This window comes from Physella acuta, unplaced genomic scaffold (assembly GCF_028476545.2).
Source record: "Physella acuta isolate Inbredline_101_S28 unplaced genomic scaffold, ASM2847654v3 ptg001979l, whole genome shotgun sequence".
In the NCBI taxonomy this organism is placed as follows: domain Eukaryota; kingdom Metazoa; phylum Mollusca; class Gastropoda; family Physidae; genus Physella; species Physella acuta.
In genome coordinates, this window is record NW_026733484.1 from 19,328 (window position 1) to 38,059 (window position 18,732).

Here is an 18,732-nt window from a genome sequence, read left to right on the forward strand (position 1 = left end):
ATACATTTTCTTTAAGATAGGTCATGTATGTTAGAGGTATAGTGCAGACTAGTGTTTAGAGCAAGTTGTAGGCCTATACAGTCACTTACTGTGAAAATTATGTGTACATTTGTAACAGAGTTTCTTCCTGGCATATACTATATCTTCAAAAGGGGGGGGGGAGTCGAAGAAAGTCTATAGCCCTCCCCCCACCCTCGAACGAAATGGAATTTATAGATAAAATATATACTTTTAACAGTGTTCGCCCAATCGGTAATTTTAGCCGCCCCCCCCCCCCCCCCCGGACAAAAAAGTCTGAAAGAATCACTGATTTGTATAAGCTTAAACATCTATTCATGGCTTTCAACAAATAACTACTACTAATTCATCAAAATATATCATGATCGCTGCTTCAACTGACCGCTTAGATAATGTTGTATTTAAACACTTAGTTATACAATTTGCAACTATTATAATTGACTTTTTTTAAATTATGAAACATTATTTTTAGTTATCAAAAATTCATCTCTCTTAATCTTTTTTATATCCCCCCCCCCGCTTCCACGACTACCCTCACCAGTGGCGTAGGCAGGGGGGGGTTAGGAGGGGGGTCATAACCCCCCCATAGACCCCTCGGTATATATATAAAAAGTATGAGTGGGGGTGCAAATCGAAAGTTTGTCCCCGGGTAAAAATTGGAACCCCCCCCCGCCCTTGAGACGATCATGGCTACGCCACTGACCCTCACCCTCCACTTTCCGAAAATAAAAATAATTTTGTGAGTAAAATGGGCTAAGTATAAACCTTAGTGGATTTCTGTGCATAGCTTTGCCCATATTTCTACAATTTAATACATTACTTTAAGTAAAAATCTGATTCTTAAAAATATCATATTTATTAAAAAGTATGTTTCATTTCTATGCGATATATAAATTTTAATCAATTTTAAAACAAAACGAAAGGTTCAAAACACTAATTGAACTGGTGCAAATGCTTCAGTGTTTGCTTTCAGTAAAGTAAAAATGTTTTTTTTTAACCTTACGGTCCATGTGCAAAGTGAAGTAGAGTTCATCTATTTCTGTTATCGCGGAAGAAGAGATAGTGTGGTCAGCAATATGCCTAGCCGCATTTACTTTCACTTACGTGAGTTAGGTACCCATTAGTGCTGGGTGGACTCTTTCATGTTCTACTGACTTGAACCGGGATTCGAATTCGAGACTTTCGGGTTGGCTCTACCGCTAGGCCACGCCGTCCGACATACTTCTAATACATATTTAAATCAACCCTACGAAAGAAAAAAATCGTAATGGACGTGGTTGTTTATTTCAGCAGAAGTTTCTGTAACCTCACCAACGAGGTCAACCCTGTTAATGACGTCACGACATCTGCGCATGCTCAGCAAGCCGCAGCAAACTCTCCATCCGGCTTCCTGCAGCCCATCGTGCTTGACGTCATCCTGACCTTCGACCTCATCTGCGCCGGAGTGATCGGCCTGCTGGGCATCATGGGTAACGTGATCAACGTGATCGTCTACCACAAGCACGGCTACGAGGACAGCGTGAACGTCACGTTGACAGCGCTTGCCATCAGCGACATCGGCGCCCTCGTCACCCTCGTCGTCTACATCGAAACCATCAACCCCTGGTCGATGAAAGCGGATCTGACGTACAAACCGGTCGACGTCGCGTACATGACTGTCTTCTACCCACACAACTACTTCATCCGGGTCTGCGGATTCGTCACCGCATTCGCTTCCTTCGAGAGATGCCTTTGCGTGTTGGCCCCGCTTCATGTTAAAAGAATAATAACAAAAAAGCGAACTTTTATCGTCATGATTTCGATATATACCATAATTCTTCTTGATTTACTACCAATTTACTACGTGGCTTATCTAGATTATAACACTATCGCAACCAACGTTACAAAACTCAGCATCGCTTTTCGACAAAACCCGTACAATGTTTTCGGCGTCTCCTACTTCATTACCGATCTCTTCGTCCCGTATTTCACGTTCTTCATCATCATCTCTTGTACCATCATCATCGCTGTCAAATTAAAAACAAGAGCGGTATGGAGACAATCCGTCACCTCCACCGTTGTCAAATCTATCGACGGCGTCTCGAATAAAGAAAAAAAACTTGTGGTAATGCTTGTTGTGGTCTCGGCAATTTTCGTGGTGTGTCTTATCCCCCAGTCGGCTTTTCTCACCGCAATCGGTCTTGTCACAGAGCTGAGTATTTTCGGCGCGTATCTTGACCTGACCGTCATGTTGTCCAGCGTGTCCTTTCTGGCAGAGTCCGTGAGTTCCAGTGTGAATATCGTCGTCTACTACAAGATGAGCAGTAGATTTAGGGAAACCTTTCAGTCCATGTTTCCTAGACTGTGGCAGAGAAATCAATAAATGACACAGTAATCGATAAATGCCAGTGAAATCGGTATATGGCAGGAATTTCAATAAATGGGAGATACATCGACCAATTGCAGATACATCGATAAAATGAAGAAAAAGCAATAAATGGGAGTAACATCGATAATTTGCAGATAAATCAATAAAATGTGGAAAAATCGATAAATGGTAAAGAAGTCGAGTTATTATTTTATAGATACAAACAAACGATTACCAAATCTGTATGCATTTAAAAATGACACTAATAAACTCAGCTATAAAGTGAACTATCATTAAACTGAACAAAAGAAAAGGACACATCAGCATATACAGTGGCGTAGCCAGGATCCTCTCATGGGGGGTGGGGGTTCAAATTTGTCCACCATTTTATATATATATATATATATATATATATATATATATATATATATATATATATATATATATATATATATATATATATATAGAGAGAGAGAGAGAGAGAGAGAGAGAGAGGATTCTATGGGGGGGGGTTATAACCTACCCTAACCCCTCCCCCCTGCCTACGCCACTGAGCACATACAAGGGTATTTAACACAAAGTGGATGTATTACTTATCCTGTCTTATCGGCAATAAAAGACGTGATATAAGGTATACATTGTTAGCGTACATTGTCATGTAGAACATTCGGATGGGGGTACCTGATTGTGATGTGAGGTGAGGACAGGGTCGACAATAAACCAACACGAAGTCCGTGTATAATTTACTTCTTTATTGCTTGAAAGTACATGTGAGACCTAGGCTGGCTATTAGAGAATGGACCGGCAAACTTTCCTAACCCCACCATTTATACCCTACCTAACCTTTAAGTTTCCTGCGCTTTATGTCACTTCCCTCCCTATCGTTCCTATACTAGATAATTGTGTGTACTATTTATTTACATTCTTTAATCTCAAATTAAGTAAAATCGGCTATAGCTTGAAAAGTAATTAAAACATGTAAACAAAAGGGACGCTACTCTAAATCTAAACAAATACTTATATACAACAATCCTAACAGTACTCCGTTTAACATGGCAATAAAAAAATGTGTTGGCTTAAACGTTCAGTATAAAAGGTGCTACTATCAAAGTAAGCGTTTGTTTAAAAAACAAAAGTATCATTTGTTCTCAAAAAAACATGTGTCACAGGGAAGATGACTTTGAAAATCAGAAAACATCACCACGAAATTTGTATTCACAAACAGCAATGAATATGTTAAAAGAAAATGAGTTATTTGTATATTAAGATTATATTATCATACAATATTTGTATACCCATATATTTGGTTTGAAGCTGATGAACGCATCTTTTACTTAGGCTAATTACTATTAGTATATTTTTTTTATAAGGCCAAAAAAAAATACGGTAGAGCAGGCGTTAATTGACAACACTGTATCTTTGCATTAGGAGTTCACAAAAAAATTGAACTGTAATTGAACACGCCCATAGGCCGTCATGATCAATACGGTCAAATTAGTATAACAAAAATAACAAAGGGGAATAATTTTCAAATTTTGAATTAATCGCTGTTAACAGCAGTAGGAAACGTAAGGTGTGAGATATTAATAACACAAATCAGTGAAAACAAATCAATTATTAAAATAAAAACGAATCAATAGTGATGTGTTTGTTGCTACGTCAATTACATATAAGTATAGCAGTACGCTAGGTTTGAGACACATAAATGTATTTCGATACCAGGTATATTAATTGTTAAGGGGGCCATTAACAATTTGCTATTGTGAGGGATTTATGATTGACACGACTATGTAAATTACTTTGCTGTAAATATGTTAATATGTTATTACAGACAGATGCACACACACACAGGATAAAGTTACTTGTTATACTGGAAATAAAAGTTAAAAAAATATATATGGACCCCACTATGTATTTTTGTCACTTACCAAGCCAGTGATCATGTACAAGAACGTGTTTTATTCGATTCTAGGCTTTATGCATACATAGACATTGGATACGCTCTCCCACAATAGATCTCGTAGACAGTGTTCCTTAATAGGGCTTGTAAGTCTACGGTCTCGAAATCTACTAGCTGGCAAGTACGAGAACGAGAAGTTGTGACCTACTTACAAGCCGTATTGTTTAGTAATCTACAAAAACTACCTCTCTTCAGTGAAGTAGACTTCATATCTTAAATAACCTAGTCAGAAACAACCATTCATTTCGAATTCTAGATCAGACTAAACTAGCCATCCTCTAACAACAACATGGTTCTACCTCAAATTTACACTATCTTTCACACCCCGTCATTATATATTTACACAAAGATTAATTCGTATAGATATACTCTCATACTCATTCAAAATACTTGATAACAGTAATGTTACTACATTATTTGCAGCTTCCATACAAATAGACAAGCGAAATTCAGACAATTCTAATAAGAAAACAGAAAGACAAAAACATCTAACATTTACAATTTATTTCCCTCTTCTTTGTTGTTGTTAACCATTATTTTGATAATTTCCTAAATGTTTTAAGGTGTATACATGCGTCAGAAGACAAAAACATCCAACATTTACAATTTATTTCCCTCTTCTTTGTTCTTAACCATTATTTTGATAATTTCCTAAATGTTTTAAGGTGTGTACACGCGTCAGAAGACAAAAACATCCAACATTTACAATTTATTTCCCTCTTCTTTGTTCTTAACCAATATTTTGATAATTTCCTAAATGTTTTAAGGTGTGTACACGCGTCAGGAGACAAAAACATCCAACATTTACAATTTATTTCCCTCTTCTTTGTTCTTAACCATTATTTTGATAATTTCCTAAATGTTTTAAGGTGTATACATGCGTCAGAAGACAAAAACATCCAACATTTACAATTTATTTCCCTCTTCTTTGTTCTTAACCATTATTTTGATAATTTCCTAAATGTTTTAAGGTGTATACATGCGTCAGAAGACAAAAACATCCAACATTTACAATTTATTTCCCTCTTCTTTGTTCTTAACCATTATTTTGATAATTTCCTAAATGTTTTAAGGTGTGTACACGCGTCAGAAGACAAAAACATCCAACATTTACAATTTATTTCCCTCTTCTTTGTTCTTAACCATTATTTTGATAATTTCCTAAATGTTTTAAGGTGTGTACACGCGTCAGAAGACAAAAACATCCAACATTTACAATTTATTTCCCTCTTCTTTGTTCTTAACCATTATTTTGATAATTTCCTAAATGTTTTAAGGTGTGTACACGCGTCAGAAGACAAAAACATCCAACATTTACAATTTATTTCCCTCTTCTTTGTTCTTAACCATTATTTTGATAATTTCCTAAATGTTTTAAGGTGTATTAAGCCCCTCCATCATAAAATTAAGCAGTGCGTGCCAGCATGTTATGCGCCATACTGGATGGCCCGTTGACTCCGACTTCAGCCTGCTTTTCTTTCTGGATTTGCTTCCATAGCCTTTGATCACCCAAGAACAAACTACAAGGCAGTAGCTGTTTGATTTTGGAGTTGTCTCTCCTAGATGGGTTGCTGTCCCCTGCTAACGAGCCCCATCTGCCCGGGTTTGGAGTTATAGCGCCCCATGCTCGCCGTTGAAGTCATTTCCTTGGATTTATGAGATGTTTTTTATTGGATATCCTAACCAATGGATATCCCACCTCATCCTCCATGACCACAAACCAGTTGGTCCACGGCTGTTTATTTGGTATTCACAGCTAACCCTCATATCTAAGGGCCTCTCCCCTATCCGCCACCTGGGGGACGCGCTCGGTAGGAGATGGTAGCTCCCCCAAGGTGTATACATGCGTCAGAAGACAAAAACATCCAACATTTACAATTTATTTCCCTCTTCTTTGTTCTTAACCATTATTTTGATAATTTCCTAAATGTTTTAAGGTGTATACATGCGTCAGAAGACAAAAACATCCAACATTTACAATTTATTTCCCTCTTCTTTGTTCTTAACCATTATTTTGATGATTTCCTAAGTGTTTTAAGGTGTATACATGCGTCAGATCCTATGCACCTTGCTAGAAATTAATAAGTGGGTGAGCTCAAATTCTGCACGCATCATGATATGCAGAATGTTATGCCATATGTTCTTTAATGCTCTTCATATATTAGAATAACTTATCAGTAACGAGCGATCCAGCTTTTCGACGTGATGCGCTCAAGAGAATTCAGCATTGAAGGAAGTAAAGTGCATTACCTTGTTATGCGTCATACGGCCAAATGAATTTGACTTCAGCCTTTTTCTCTACCTGGATAGATTTCTTAAACCATTTTCTATCCGAGAAAAATCAACAAGGCAGTACTTGTTTATATTTGAGCTATCCCTTCCCCCCCCCCCCCCCTAATTTCCTTGCTGTTCCAAGCTAACGAGATTTAATCTTCTCGGGTTTCGAACTCGGATCATTTGGAGTTAGCAGTCACAGGCACCCAGCCCGTGAACGCCGTACCCTTTATATAGTTTATAGGAATCGATTGTTTTGAAATTCCTTTTTTTTTTAAATTACGGGTGTAGTTGTACTTCTATTCACCCATACCATCGATGACATTTTGTTTTTAAAACGTTTTTCTTAACTCAGCTTCGCGTTTGTTTGTTTGTTTGGTTGTTTGGATGTTTGTTGTTAAAATTGACATCGAAAATTAGCCCACTTCTGATTGCTGTAGAGACCTGAAATTTGGCATGCATGCTACTTTCGCTTAACAATTTCAGATGCAATCATAAAAACTAGCAATTAGTGACCGTAATTAGCTTAATTTAATTACGCCCCAAGGACCATAAAATTGAGGACATGATTTCTAAAGATACCGACAAGACTGGAGGCCTATTGACAAGTTACTTCGGCCCCAATCGATGTGAGCGCGCTGGCCGTGATCGTATAGTGGTTAGTACTTCGCGTTGTGGCCGCGACAACCCAGGTTCGAATCCTGGTCGCTCAAGATTTTTAGTCCGTGTATTTATAAACACTTTTTTAAAAACCACGTTTTTCATGTGTAGCAACGGACTAAAAAGGAGAAAATAAAATACTTAAAAAAAACTTTTAAAAAAACCACGTTTTTTATGTGTAGCAACGGACTAAAAAGGAGAACGGACACGGTAACACATTGTTAACGGTGACACGGTTGGTACGCTGGGCATGCTAAAATACACATAAACACGTTTTTCCTTAACTCAGCTTCGCGTTTATTTGTTTGTTTATGGGAGATTTGATCACGTGATGCGTGAGTAGATCTCCACGCCAGCAACGTAAATTACAACCTTTCTCTGTTTAAAGCGTATCGGTCGCTCAAGATTTTTTTAGTCCGTGTATTTAAAAACACTTAGTCAAGTCATACTTAATCAAGTGATTAGATAAAGTAGAAAATAAACTATATAAAAAACTTTTTAAAAACCACGTTTTTCATGTGTAGCAACGGACTAAAAAGGAGAAAATAAAATACTTAAAAAAAACTTTTTAAAAAACCACGTTTTTCTTGTGGACTAAAAAGTAGAAAATAACTATTTACATACATTTGATGACAAAAAACGTGGGTCGGGCAGATGGGTCGGGAAATTTGATGGTGAACGTACCCACGTTTTTTGTCATCAAATGTATGTAAATAGTTATTTTCTACTTTTTAGTCCACAAGAAAAACGTGGTTTTTTAAAAAGTTTTTTTTAAGTATTTTATTTTTTATTCATATTACCATTTAAGCAATAGAATGCTATTTAGAAACAATGTATTTACCTATTCCTTTCTGTTGTATTATTGTAAACCTTGAAAAATAGTTCTTAGATTGTCTTATTAAAACAAAGTAAGATGTGGAAAACGAACTGCAAATACTACACTTGGCTAGCAGATATTTTGTGTCACCAGTCCTTTTGAATGGATGGTAGGTAAGCGCTAGTCAGTATATTACAAAGCTAGCACAGACTCGTGTTCACACACAACATAGTGTAATCGAGAAGTGTTCTAGCCGGTATTCGAACTCGAATCTTTCGAGCCGCATACATCGTGACTAACCACGCGACCACTTAGTCCTACAACTTCCGCTAAAGAAATGTTAAAATATGTGGGTTTTTTTTTTCTTTTCTTTCGTTTCTGAAGCTGATTATAAACGACATGTCTTTTGATTGGGCAGAGAGAGATGTGGTTATATAGCTACTAAGACCACATACGCTTTAGCTACATATTTTTCTACTGTTTTGCAGTGTTACATAGTTCTTTACTTATGTGTATTATATGTGTTTAATGTATCTTTTGACATAAATGTTCGTAGTCAGGAATGTATGTAGATAAGTGTGTTTGGCATAAGTTGTTGACATAAATTTTGGTAAGCGGGAATTCGTTTAGACTCGTGATTTTAGAATAGGCCTACCTTGTTTTGATAATATTTGGTACTCGGTAATTTTTTTTCGTATAGAAACGTGTGTTTGACATACCTTGTCTACATTAAGCTTGTTGCTCAGAAATGTATTTAGATACGTGCGTTTAACATACTTTGTCGCTATACATTTCGGTACCAAGGAATTTGTTTAGAGTCTTGTGTTTAACATACCTTGTCAACGAGAAAATTATTTCTTTCATAAAATAGTATGTACCCGGTCCATGGTGCAAGTGAAGTTCACCTGTTTCGGTCGAAGACAAGATATATAAAGGGGTAGTAATTTTCAGATTCTTACTCGGTGTTGCCTATATTATATTCATCAATTTCAAACGTTTTTTTCAATACCGTCAAAATTTAAATACCTTTATTGACATAAACATTAATATACCTAAATAGAAATTGTATAGATAAGTGTTGTTGATATTAAGGCTGTTACTCAGGAATATGGGCTATTTAGATACGCATGTTTAGCATACATTGTTTTGGTAACCGCGAGAATTTTTACAGAAACTTGTTTTTAACATACTTTGTCAAAACGAAGATTATTTCTTTGATAGAACGGTCCTTGCAGCAATTTAAGTAGAATTCGCCTGTTTCGGTGACCTAGGCACAAGAAGGGATAATGTGGTCAGCACTATGCCCAGATATTTTACTTTCCCAGATACTTTTGTCTAAACACGTGCATCAGCGTGAGCAGAGTCTCCCTGTACCGGCTGCTCATCTTGTAATACACGACCACGTTCACGCTGGAGCTGATGGTCTCGGCGAAAAACGCCACGCTCAGCAACAGCAGCGTCAGGTCGAGATAAGCTCCAACCACGCTGAGCTCAGGCACGGAGCTAATGGTGGTCAAGATGGCGGACTGCGGGAGGAGGCAGACGACAAATATAACCGACACCACCATTAGCATGACCACCGTCTTCTGCTCCTTGCTTGACACGACTGTGGTGGTTGTTGTTGTTCTAGTGACAGACTTTCTCCAAGTTGCTCGGGTTTTGAGTTTGATGGCGATGATGATGGTGCAGACGATGATGACGAAAAATGTGAAATACGGAACGAACAGGTCTGTGAAATAGTAGGATATGCTGAAGACTTTGTATGGGTTTTCCCGGAAAGTCAATCCAAGAATAGATTTGTTTTTAACAACGTTGAAGTTGAAATCTATGTATGCAACGTAGTATATGGGAACAAAATTGAGTAATAGAATGATGTAAATAGCAACTATTATAGTGACCGTTCTTTGTTTCGTTATAACGCGTTTAACTTTTAAAGGGATTAACACACATAGGCATCTTTCAAAGGAAGCAAAGGCCGTGATAAAACCACTGACGCGAATGAAATAATTGTGCGGATAGAACATTGTCGTGTAGGCTATTTCAACGGGAGCGAACGTGACGTCAGACCTCAACAGCCACGGGTTTAACATGGCGTTGATGACGATAAGTGTGACGAGAGCGCCGATGTCGCTGACAGCTAATGCCGTGAGGGTGATGTTGACGCTGTCGTCGTAGCCCTGGTGGTGGTAGACGATGATGTTGACGATGTTGCCGACGATACCGAACACGCTGATGACGTCGGAGCCGACGAGGAGATTAAGCGTTAAGAACACGTCTAAGATGACCGGTGGTAGGTAACCATTTTGGCTTACTCCGTGAGGTAGTAATGTCAGGTGTTTAAGGAATGTATCATTGGGGTAATTAGTAGAAGTGCTGCTTGTACAACATATAAGCATTGCTGTCATCGTGAAAAACAAAAAATGTACAAAAACAATTACACAACAGTTGTAATTTTAGTTACGGTAATTATTTTAGTATCTGCTCAGAATATGAATAGAATTCAGACATATATGCTATAGTTAGCACAATAATTTAAAAAAAAATGGAAATATTCTTTTTTTTTACTATTTATCTTTTTTTAAACTATCTAAAAGACTATAGGTTTTTCTTTTAATTTCATAGTTATTACACTTCTAAAATCGATTCCGTTTTATACACAAATTAAAATGCTAATTAAAAAACATATATACTTTGTTGCAATAATTCTTATTACTCAGTATAGTTTATTTAAAAATTGTATTGAACAGGAATCTCGCGATTAGTTTCTAGTACTAATAATTATGTTTGCTTTTATAGATTTAGTTCGTATCCCGTTACCAAATACTATTTGACTAGTACCCAATTAGCCGCGCAATTAACGCCGAATCCTACTGTTTTTTTCCTGTGATCATTTTATTAATAGGTAATCGTGGAATGAAATTTTCTTTTTTTTTTAAATTAGCGGTTTTCATTTTCAAGTCGGCCCACAAGCAAATTACGTCTGAATAATTATTTTAATTAGTGTGCTGTTTGGAGTTTAGTGTTGAGGGGAATTCAGGGTCGTTTATGGTATTCTTAATTAAATCAACCCTAGATAGTTACTCATCAATTATATAAGTTACTGAGTATGATTACTGTTACGTAATTCTTTCTTAGATGTAGTTACGTCCCTTAGTCCCTTATATTATATATCTTAGTTACGTCCCTTTGGTGTGTGGTTTTTGAGTAGTTCTGGCAGTGACTCGGTATAAATGAGACACTGTTTTTGGACGTGTCGTCAGAGATTGTTCTCCCATACTTAACAAAGCATTTGTTCAAACTTACGTTCGCTTACTAATGTGTCCTAACTACGACAAGTTGAGTGATGTATTATTATTATTATTCACAGCAAAAATATGTACATTATTTTATCATGATTCTGTCGAGTAAATATACCTATAATTAATTCATTACATTTCGGTTGATATGTTATACCTTGTGAGTTAGGCTATTTTCGCGTTAATACTCTTGCTATAAAGACATACAAGTAATTCGTGTGTTAGTGATATGTATGCACATATGCTGGGATTTGGATTAAAGTAATTAAGAACTAATGCATTGTTTCGTTAAGCCTTTTTTTTGTCAACAAAAAATGGGACATATTTTAAAAATATTTTAGTCTATAAAAATGTAATTGAGAAGGTTGTAAAGTAGTTGTTATGATACTCGTGTCATGGAGATTTAAAAAAAATATATACATACTAACCTTGCAAGATAAATCAAAATTAAGTGGATTTATACTTCTAAATCCTTATAAAAAAGGATTTCAATTTTATTGTTTCATGACTTAGAAGCAGACGCGTAGCGACCCCTCCTGGCGCCCGGCGAAAAACTTTCAATTTGGCGCCCCCCCCCCCCCATATTTTTTATATTTATAATTCAAAATAGCTGCTAAAGTGAGCTTATTTTGGCTCCCCTAGGATCGGCGCCCAGGGACATATGTACCCCCCCCCCCCCGTCGCAAAGCCTCTCTTAAGAAGATTTTATTGAACCTTCTGGATTTATTTTCAGTTCAGTGTAGGTAACTGTGGTGTAATAACATGCTGTTAAAATACCAATTCACTACCTTGCCAAATTCGATCTTTTTTTTTAAGTCCGTTCAAAATCGATACGTGGCTTTATACCAAAAGGCTCGATAAAACGTCTTTGGTACAGTTTCAGTTGTTACCTTTTCTATGTCGAATGTGTTAAATTTTAGTTTGTTGTGTTCCTATGACAACCGTACATTCGCAATGTAACCCTTGACCTTTAACCTACACACTTCCTACTCTAGCTACTGTTGAATCTTCTCTGCATTACCTTCCACCCTTGTCCTGTTGCGTGTCACCGTGTATCCAGTTACCAGGATGACAACTGCTCTGCACTGACCATACCTGGCCATCCCGGGAACAGATGGTTCGGACATTAGTAGATTTGCAGGAGTTAACATTTTGTTATTTGTTATTGACATTACATGCAAAAAGAAGCCACAAAAATAATTGTATGAATGTATGTATTAGAAATGATCTCAATTGAATTTACCAAGATAGCTAAGCTATTTAGTTTAAGCTATTCAGATTTTATTTACTTAATAATTAGCCATGAATTTTTTTTAAAAATACGGAAAGAAATGTTGTCTTGCTGTTGTAGTCCGTAGTTGGGGTTGTGTGATCGGGTGGGAAAGCTCATAATTGTTAACTAAACAGTTATAGCCAAGGCCAAAAGCTTGTTTTTTCTTAATTTACACACAGTCCTAATTGTGTTGTACTTTCATCAGAACAAAATATTGCCCATAAAAATGATAGTTATCTCCCCTTACAATACGATATATAGTAAAGGGTAATAAGTTATTTTTTTTTCGCGACAAAATAAACGTTTGAAATAAATGTTAAATTTAAACAAAATCTATTAATGCAGTATAGTGATTATTGTTGATTAATTGTTATATTAAAAAAGGGGGTGTATTAATTATTTTCAATATTACAAGTTTAAAGTTTTATAAATGTTAAAATAAAATACTTTTTTCAATTACGACTTTTTTTTCTATTTAGTACCGACCTAGTTTATTTGTATCACTTCAACTTTGACATTAAAGAATAAGTTATAATCATCCCTCAAAAATACTGTGAAGAATTAACTCTTTTAAATTATTGGTGCAAAAGCATGTTAAACATATTTTGCCGTTTTCTAATTAGGTTGCTGCTATTGGCTTGAGAAAAATACAGTCTACATTTTCCAATGATAATACGCAAGCATTTTTTAACTACATCACCAGTGGGGTTGCGTCCACTTTTGTTACCTGTGGCAAAAGCTGTAGAGAGGAGCTGCTAAGTCTACGGCTCGGGCAGCTTAATGAGAGATATGGTCCCACCCGTTAAATTGATCTCTATTAGTGTTCTTAGACTTGACGAGGGAGAGCTACCCCACACTCTTCAATAGCAACACTATGGAAGAGACCATTCACAGCAAAGGCCACCGTAGGGTTAAGTGTCATTTAATTAACTCTTTAACGACAAACACATACTATTTCAAAATATAGTAGAGGCGGAAAATTGGACTTTAGCTCAAATGCATTCGACGTCAACACACTAAACAACACCATCACACGGAACTTCACTAACTACGACAAGACACGTGACGGCACACTCAACATCGGAACACTCATACAAGCACTCAAGACGAAACATTTATCATTTATCACATGAGCAGCAACAGTAAAACCATTTAGACAGCCATTACACACTACATCAAATGGAAATACTAGGACAAATTAATAATCCTATTCATAGTCCTCCCAGGCAGAGGGAAGGTATGTCAACTCAGTGAATCCACACAACACTGGACAAACTAGTGCAAGAAACCACATCTTGATCTACTTCAACCGACAACCCCAGCACGAGCACCACAATCAGCTGTAGATACAACTAAGCCAGTAGCAGCAACAATTCTAATACAGGCGTCTCCAATTCCCAAATCGCATCTCTGGGAACTAAGAATCAACGGTTCTAAAGACGCATCAGCCAGTAAAAAAACGGATGACGTCGTAACCCAGATCATGCCACCATAGAAAGAAACATCCAGTGCTCAAATCATACAACAACAAACAAATGTACAGCACAAAGACAACGAGGAATCTTCAGTTAGTACAACTAAGATGTTTTGAATGACAACCTATCAACTTCACAAGAAGTTTAGTAATCGTGCGTGTTTTGTAGGTAATCAAATCCTGTATTTTCTGTTAAAAAATGTAATTGTATCTCAAATTTTTAGAACAGTATAAGTACAATGACTTAAATGAAATTATACTTTTTTTTAAATTACAAAATTAACAAATAAAAGAGAACAATTATGAGTTCGACAATTGATATAATTGTTTTAAAGTGAAGAATGTTTGATTTGAGGTATTTCATTTTACTGTACATATCATATCTGGTAGTCATAATTTTTTTAAAAATTTTAATCCCAATGTTACTTCAGCTCTAGTTATGAATCTATATCCGATAAACCACCCCACACTAATACCTATCTTTTTTTTCGACATAATATGCAATCGACTTTTAGTTATTCAATGAAATTTCGGCTTGAAAAATTTATTAATTTATTAATTAAAAAAATATTATTAAGTAAACCGTCTTCAATTAATGTAAGCTGGTTACTTTACTTGTCAGAAAAAAGTATTACTATTGAAATTGTGTACCAGTACTCACACGCCTATATTGAAATGGACAAACATGGCATTGCCATCCCAAGTGAATGAAAAATCGAAATAAATTTGCTCTTAAATTTTAGCATGTTCTTTTTCCTTGTTTCTGTTATTTATTTTTCCAACTTTCTAGTTTCTCCTTTAAAATAAATTGATCGTGCTTGATCGAATAGCAATTTTGATCAATTACCTTGGTCATCCTAGCATTTGTCTTACTTTATTTTTTTCTTGAATCGAAATCTTATGTATTTATCTTCAGTAAGTTTACTTGCTATTTCTTTTATCTACCTTAGCGTATCTAGATTTTAAGCATCTTGCAGATCCGTACTCGGATCTGCCTATATTATTTATATACGTTGATTTCAAATGTTTCTTTCATAACGGTACAAAATGTAAATACCTTTATTGACATAAACATTAATAAGCCTAAACGGAAATTTTATACGTGACGTCAGACCTCAACAGCCATGGGTTTAACATGGCGTTGAAGACGATAAGTGTGACGAGAGCGCCGATGTCGCTGACAGCTAATGCCGTGAGGGTGATGTTGACGCTGTCGTCGTAGCCCTGGTGGTGGTAAACGATGATGTTGACGATGTTGCCGACAATGCCGAACACGCTGATGACGTCGGAGCCGATGAGGAGATTGAGCGTTAAGAACACGTCTAAGATGACCGGTGGTAAGTACCCATTTTGGCTGACTCCGTTAGGTAGTAATGTCAGGTGTTTAAAGAATGTATCATTGTGGTAATTAGTCAAAGTGTTGTTTACACAACATATTAGCATTGTTGTCATTGTGAATATCCAAAAATTTACAAGAAACTTACGCGACAGTTGCTAGTTGAGTTGTGGTAATATTTTCAGATTATGTCGAAATACGAGCAGATTCAAACATTAATGCTATAGCTTGTTCAAAAATATTTTTTTAAAATGGAAACTTTCTTAATTCGTGACTGTTTATTTTCATTTAACTATCTTATCTAAAAGACAGTCAGATTTTTATTTTCATAGTTGTTTAACTTTTTATGTCAATGCTGTTTTTCGCACGAATTAAAATGTTAATTAAGCACAGTCTATATTTTGTTTTAATAAGTCTAATTACTCATAATATTTTATTTAAAAAACCGTATTGATCAGGAATCTCGAACTTTTTTTCTAGTACTAATAATTATGTTTACTTTTACAATTTTATTTCGTATCCCGTTACCAAATACTATTTGAGTAGCATGCAATTAGTTGCGGAATTAACACCGATCCCTACCGTATTTTTCCTGTAATTATTTTATTAATAGGTAATCGTGGAATGAAATTTTCTTTTTTTTTTTTAAATTAGCTGTTTTCATTTTCAAGTCGGCCCACAAGCAAATTACGTCGAAATAGTTATTTTAATTAGTGTGCTGTTTAGAGTTTAGTGTTGATGGGAATTCAGGGTCGTTTATGGTATTCTTAATTAAATCAACACTAGGTAGTTACTCATCAATTATGTAAGTTACCGAGTATGATTACTGTTACGTATTTTTTTTCTTACCTGGAGTTACGCCCCTTAGTCCCTTATATTATATATCTTAGTTATGTCCCTTTCGTGTGTGGGTTTTTTTGTAGTTAAGGCGGTGACTTCAGTATAAATGAGACACTGTGTTTGGACGTGTTGTCAGAGATTGTTCTCCCATACTTAACAAAGAGTTTGTTTAAACCTACGTGCGCCTACTAATGTGTTCCAACTACGACGAGTTGAGTGATGCAACTATTATTCACATCATAAATCTGCAGAGGCGTAGCGAAGGGGGGGCAGGGGGTACATATGTACCCGGGCGCCGACCTTAGGGGGCGCCAAAATGGGTTGGAAAAACAAATTAAAATCTCATTTTAGCTGCATTTTTGCTTTATAAATATAAAAAAATATACGAGGGGGGGGGGGTGCAAGTCGAAAGTTCGAGAGGGGGGGGGTGCAAATCGAAAATTGAAAAGTTGAACCCGAGGGGGCTAAATTGAAAGTTTGTGCCCGGGCGCCGGAAAGGGTCGCTACGCCTCTGTAAATCTGTACAGTATTTGATCATGATTCTGTTAAGTAAATATACCTATAGTGAACTCGTTACATTTCGGTTGATATGTTATACCTTGTGAGTTGGGTTATATCCGCGTAAATACTATTGCTATAAAGACATAAAGGTAACTCGTATGTTAGTAACGTGTATGCACATACGCTGGGATTTGGATTAAAGTAATTAAGAACTAATGCATTGTTTTGTTAAGCCTTATTTTTTTAACAACCAATAATGGGACACATTTTTAAAATATTTTAGTAGCCTATATAGAAATGTAAGTCATGAGGTTGTAAATTAGTTGTTATGATACCCGTGTCACCGATATTAAAAGAAAATAAATATTAATATTTAGATAAGTCAAAATTAAGTGAATTTATATGTCTACATCCTTCTAGAAAAAGATTTCAATTTTACTGTTACATGACTTAGAAGATTTTGTTGAATCTTTCATGGAATCTTATGGATCTTTTATTTCAGGGTTGGTAACTGTGGCTTTGTCACATGCTATTAATACAACTTCAGCCCCTTGCCGAATTCTATATTTTCTATTAGTCCGTTCAAAGTCAAAACTTGGCATTATACAACAAGGCTCTATAAAATATCTTTGGTACAGTTTCAGTTCTTTCCTTTTCTATGCCGAATGTGTTTAATTGTGTTCTTATGACAATCTAGCCCGTACATTCGCAATGTAACCTTTGACCTTTAACTAACAACGTTCCTGCTCTAGCTACTGTTGAATCTTATCTGTATCACCGTCCACCCTTGTCCTGTTTACGTGTCGCACATTACCCGTATCAAGTTAAAAGGATGACCACTGGTCAGCACTGACCACACTCTGGCCATCCTGGGGACAGTTGATACGGACATTTCTAGACTGCAGGAGTTAATATTTTGTTATTTGTTGTTGGCATTACCTGCAAAAAAAAAACACCAGTGGCGTAGCCAGGGGATGCAGAGTTTCTTCCAGGCATCTCTTCGGGGGGGGGGGACGAAAATTTTTTACCGCCCCCCAGAACGAAATGAAATTTACATAATTTATATAGAAAATATATACTTTTAACAGTGTCCGCCCCCCCGAATAAAGTTTACCGCCCCCCCGAAGATTTCAAGTGCCCCCCCGGAGAAAAAAGTCTGGAAGAAACACTGAGGGGATGGCGGGTGGGGCGGCCGCTCCGGGGTCCGACCCTTACTGGGCGCCAAAGGGAGTAAAAATATAATTTAAAAGCCCATTTTAAGCTGAAGGATTGAAATATACACAATCAAAGTCACGAAAAAAAACCTAGAATACTATAAACACAATTACAACAGTTTTTGTGGCACCAAAATAAAAATTGTGACGGGATAGCAATTGGAAAGCAGTGTCACAAGCCTTTCCTAATTGGCGGGGTGGGGGGGGGGGGAACGTAGGGTGCTTTCTCTCAAAGAGGAATAATTATATAAATGCAAGGAAGTGGTCAAAATTGATAGTACACCAAAAAAATCAATGTATGAATTTATGAGGTAGAACATATCTCGACCGATTTTACCGAGATAGCTACGCTATATAGTTTAAGCTATTCAGCTTTTATTTACTAATTAAATGGACAGTAATTTGGAAAATAAACGCGGAACAAATAACTTGTTGTTGTAGTCCATAGTCTGGCTAGCGTGGTCGATTGAAAGAGCTCATAATTGTTAACTAAGCAGGCTTGAGTTCAAAGCCCCGGCCATTTAAATCTTGGGAGATAACTTCGAAATCAAACAAGAGTGGAGCCACTCAGGAAAATTATAGTTTACTTTCCTGGCTCCTGAAACACAGCAGATTCATTGTTTCTTTCAGACTTTTTCCTCCAAGGTGGGGGGGGGGGGGGGGACGCACTTGATATTTTCGGAGGGGGTGAGGTAAATTTTCTGGGTGCTGACACTGGTAAA

The 18,732-nt window shown here is 36.5% G+C and overlaps 1 protein-coding gene across 1 annotated transcript; it reads right to left on the reverse strand.

Moving 5' to 3' along the window:
• Nucleotides 1-9,389: 9,389 nt before the first annotated feature.
• Nucleotides 9,390-10,481, reverse strand: LOC131931485 (neuropeptides capa receptor-like). The gene has a single exon (XM_059288299.1). It carries the CDS (start codon nucleotides 10,479-10,481, stop codon nucleotides 9,390-9,392), a length of 1,092 nt encoding a protein of 363 aa, XP_059144282.1.
• Nucleotides 10,482-18,732: the final 8,251 nt, after the last annotated feature.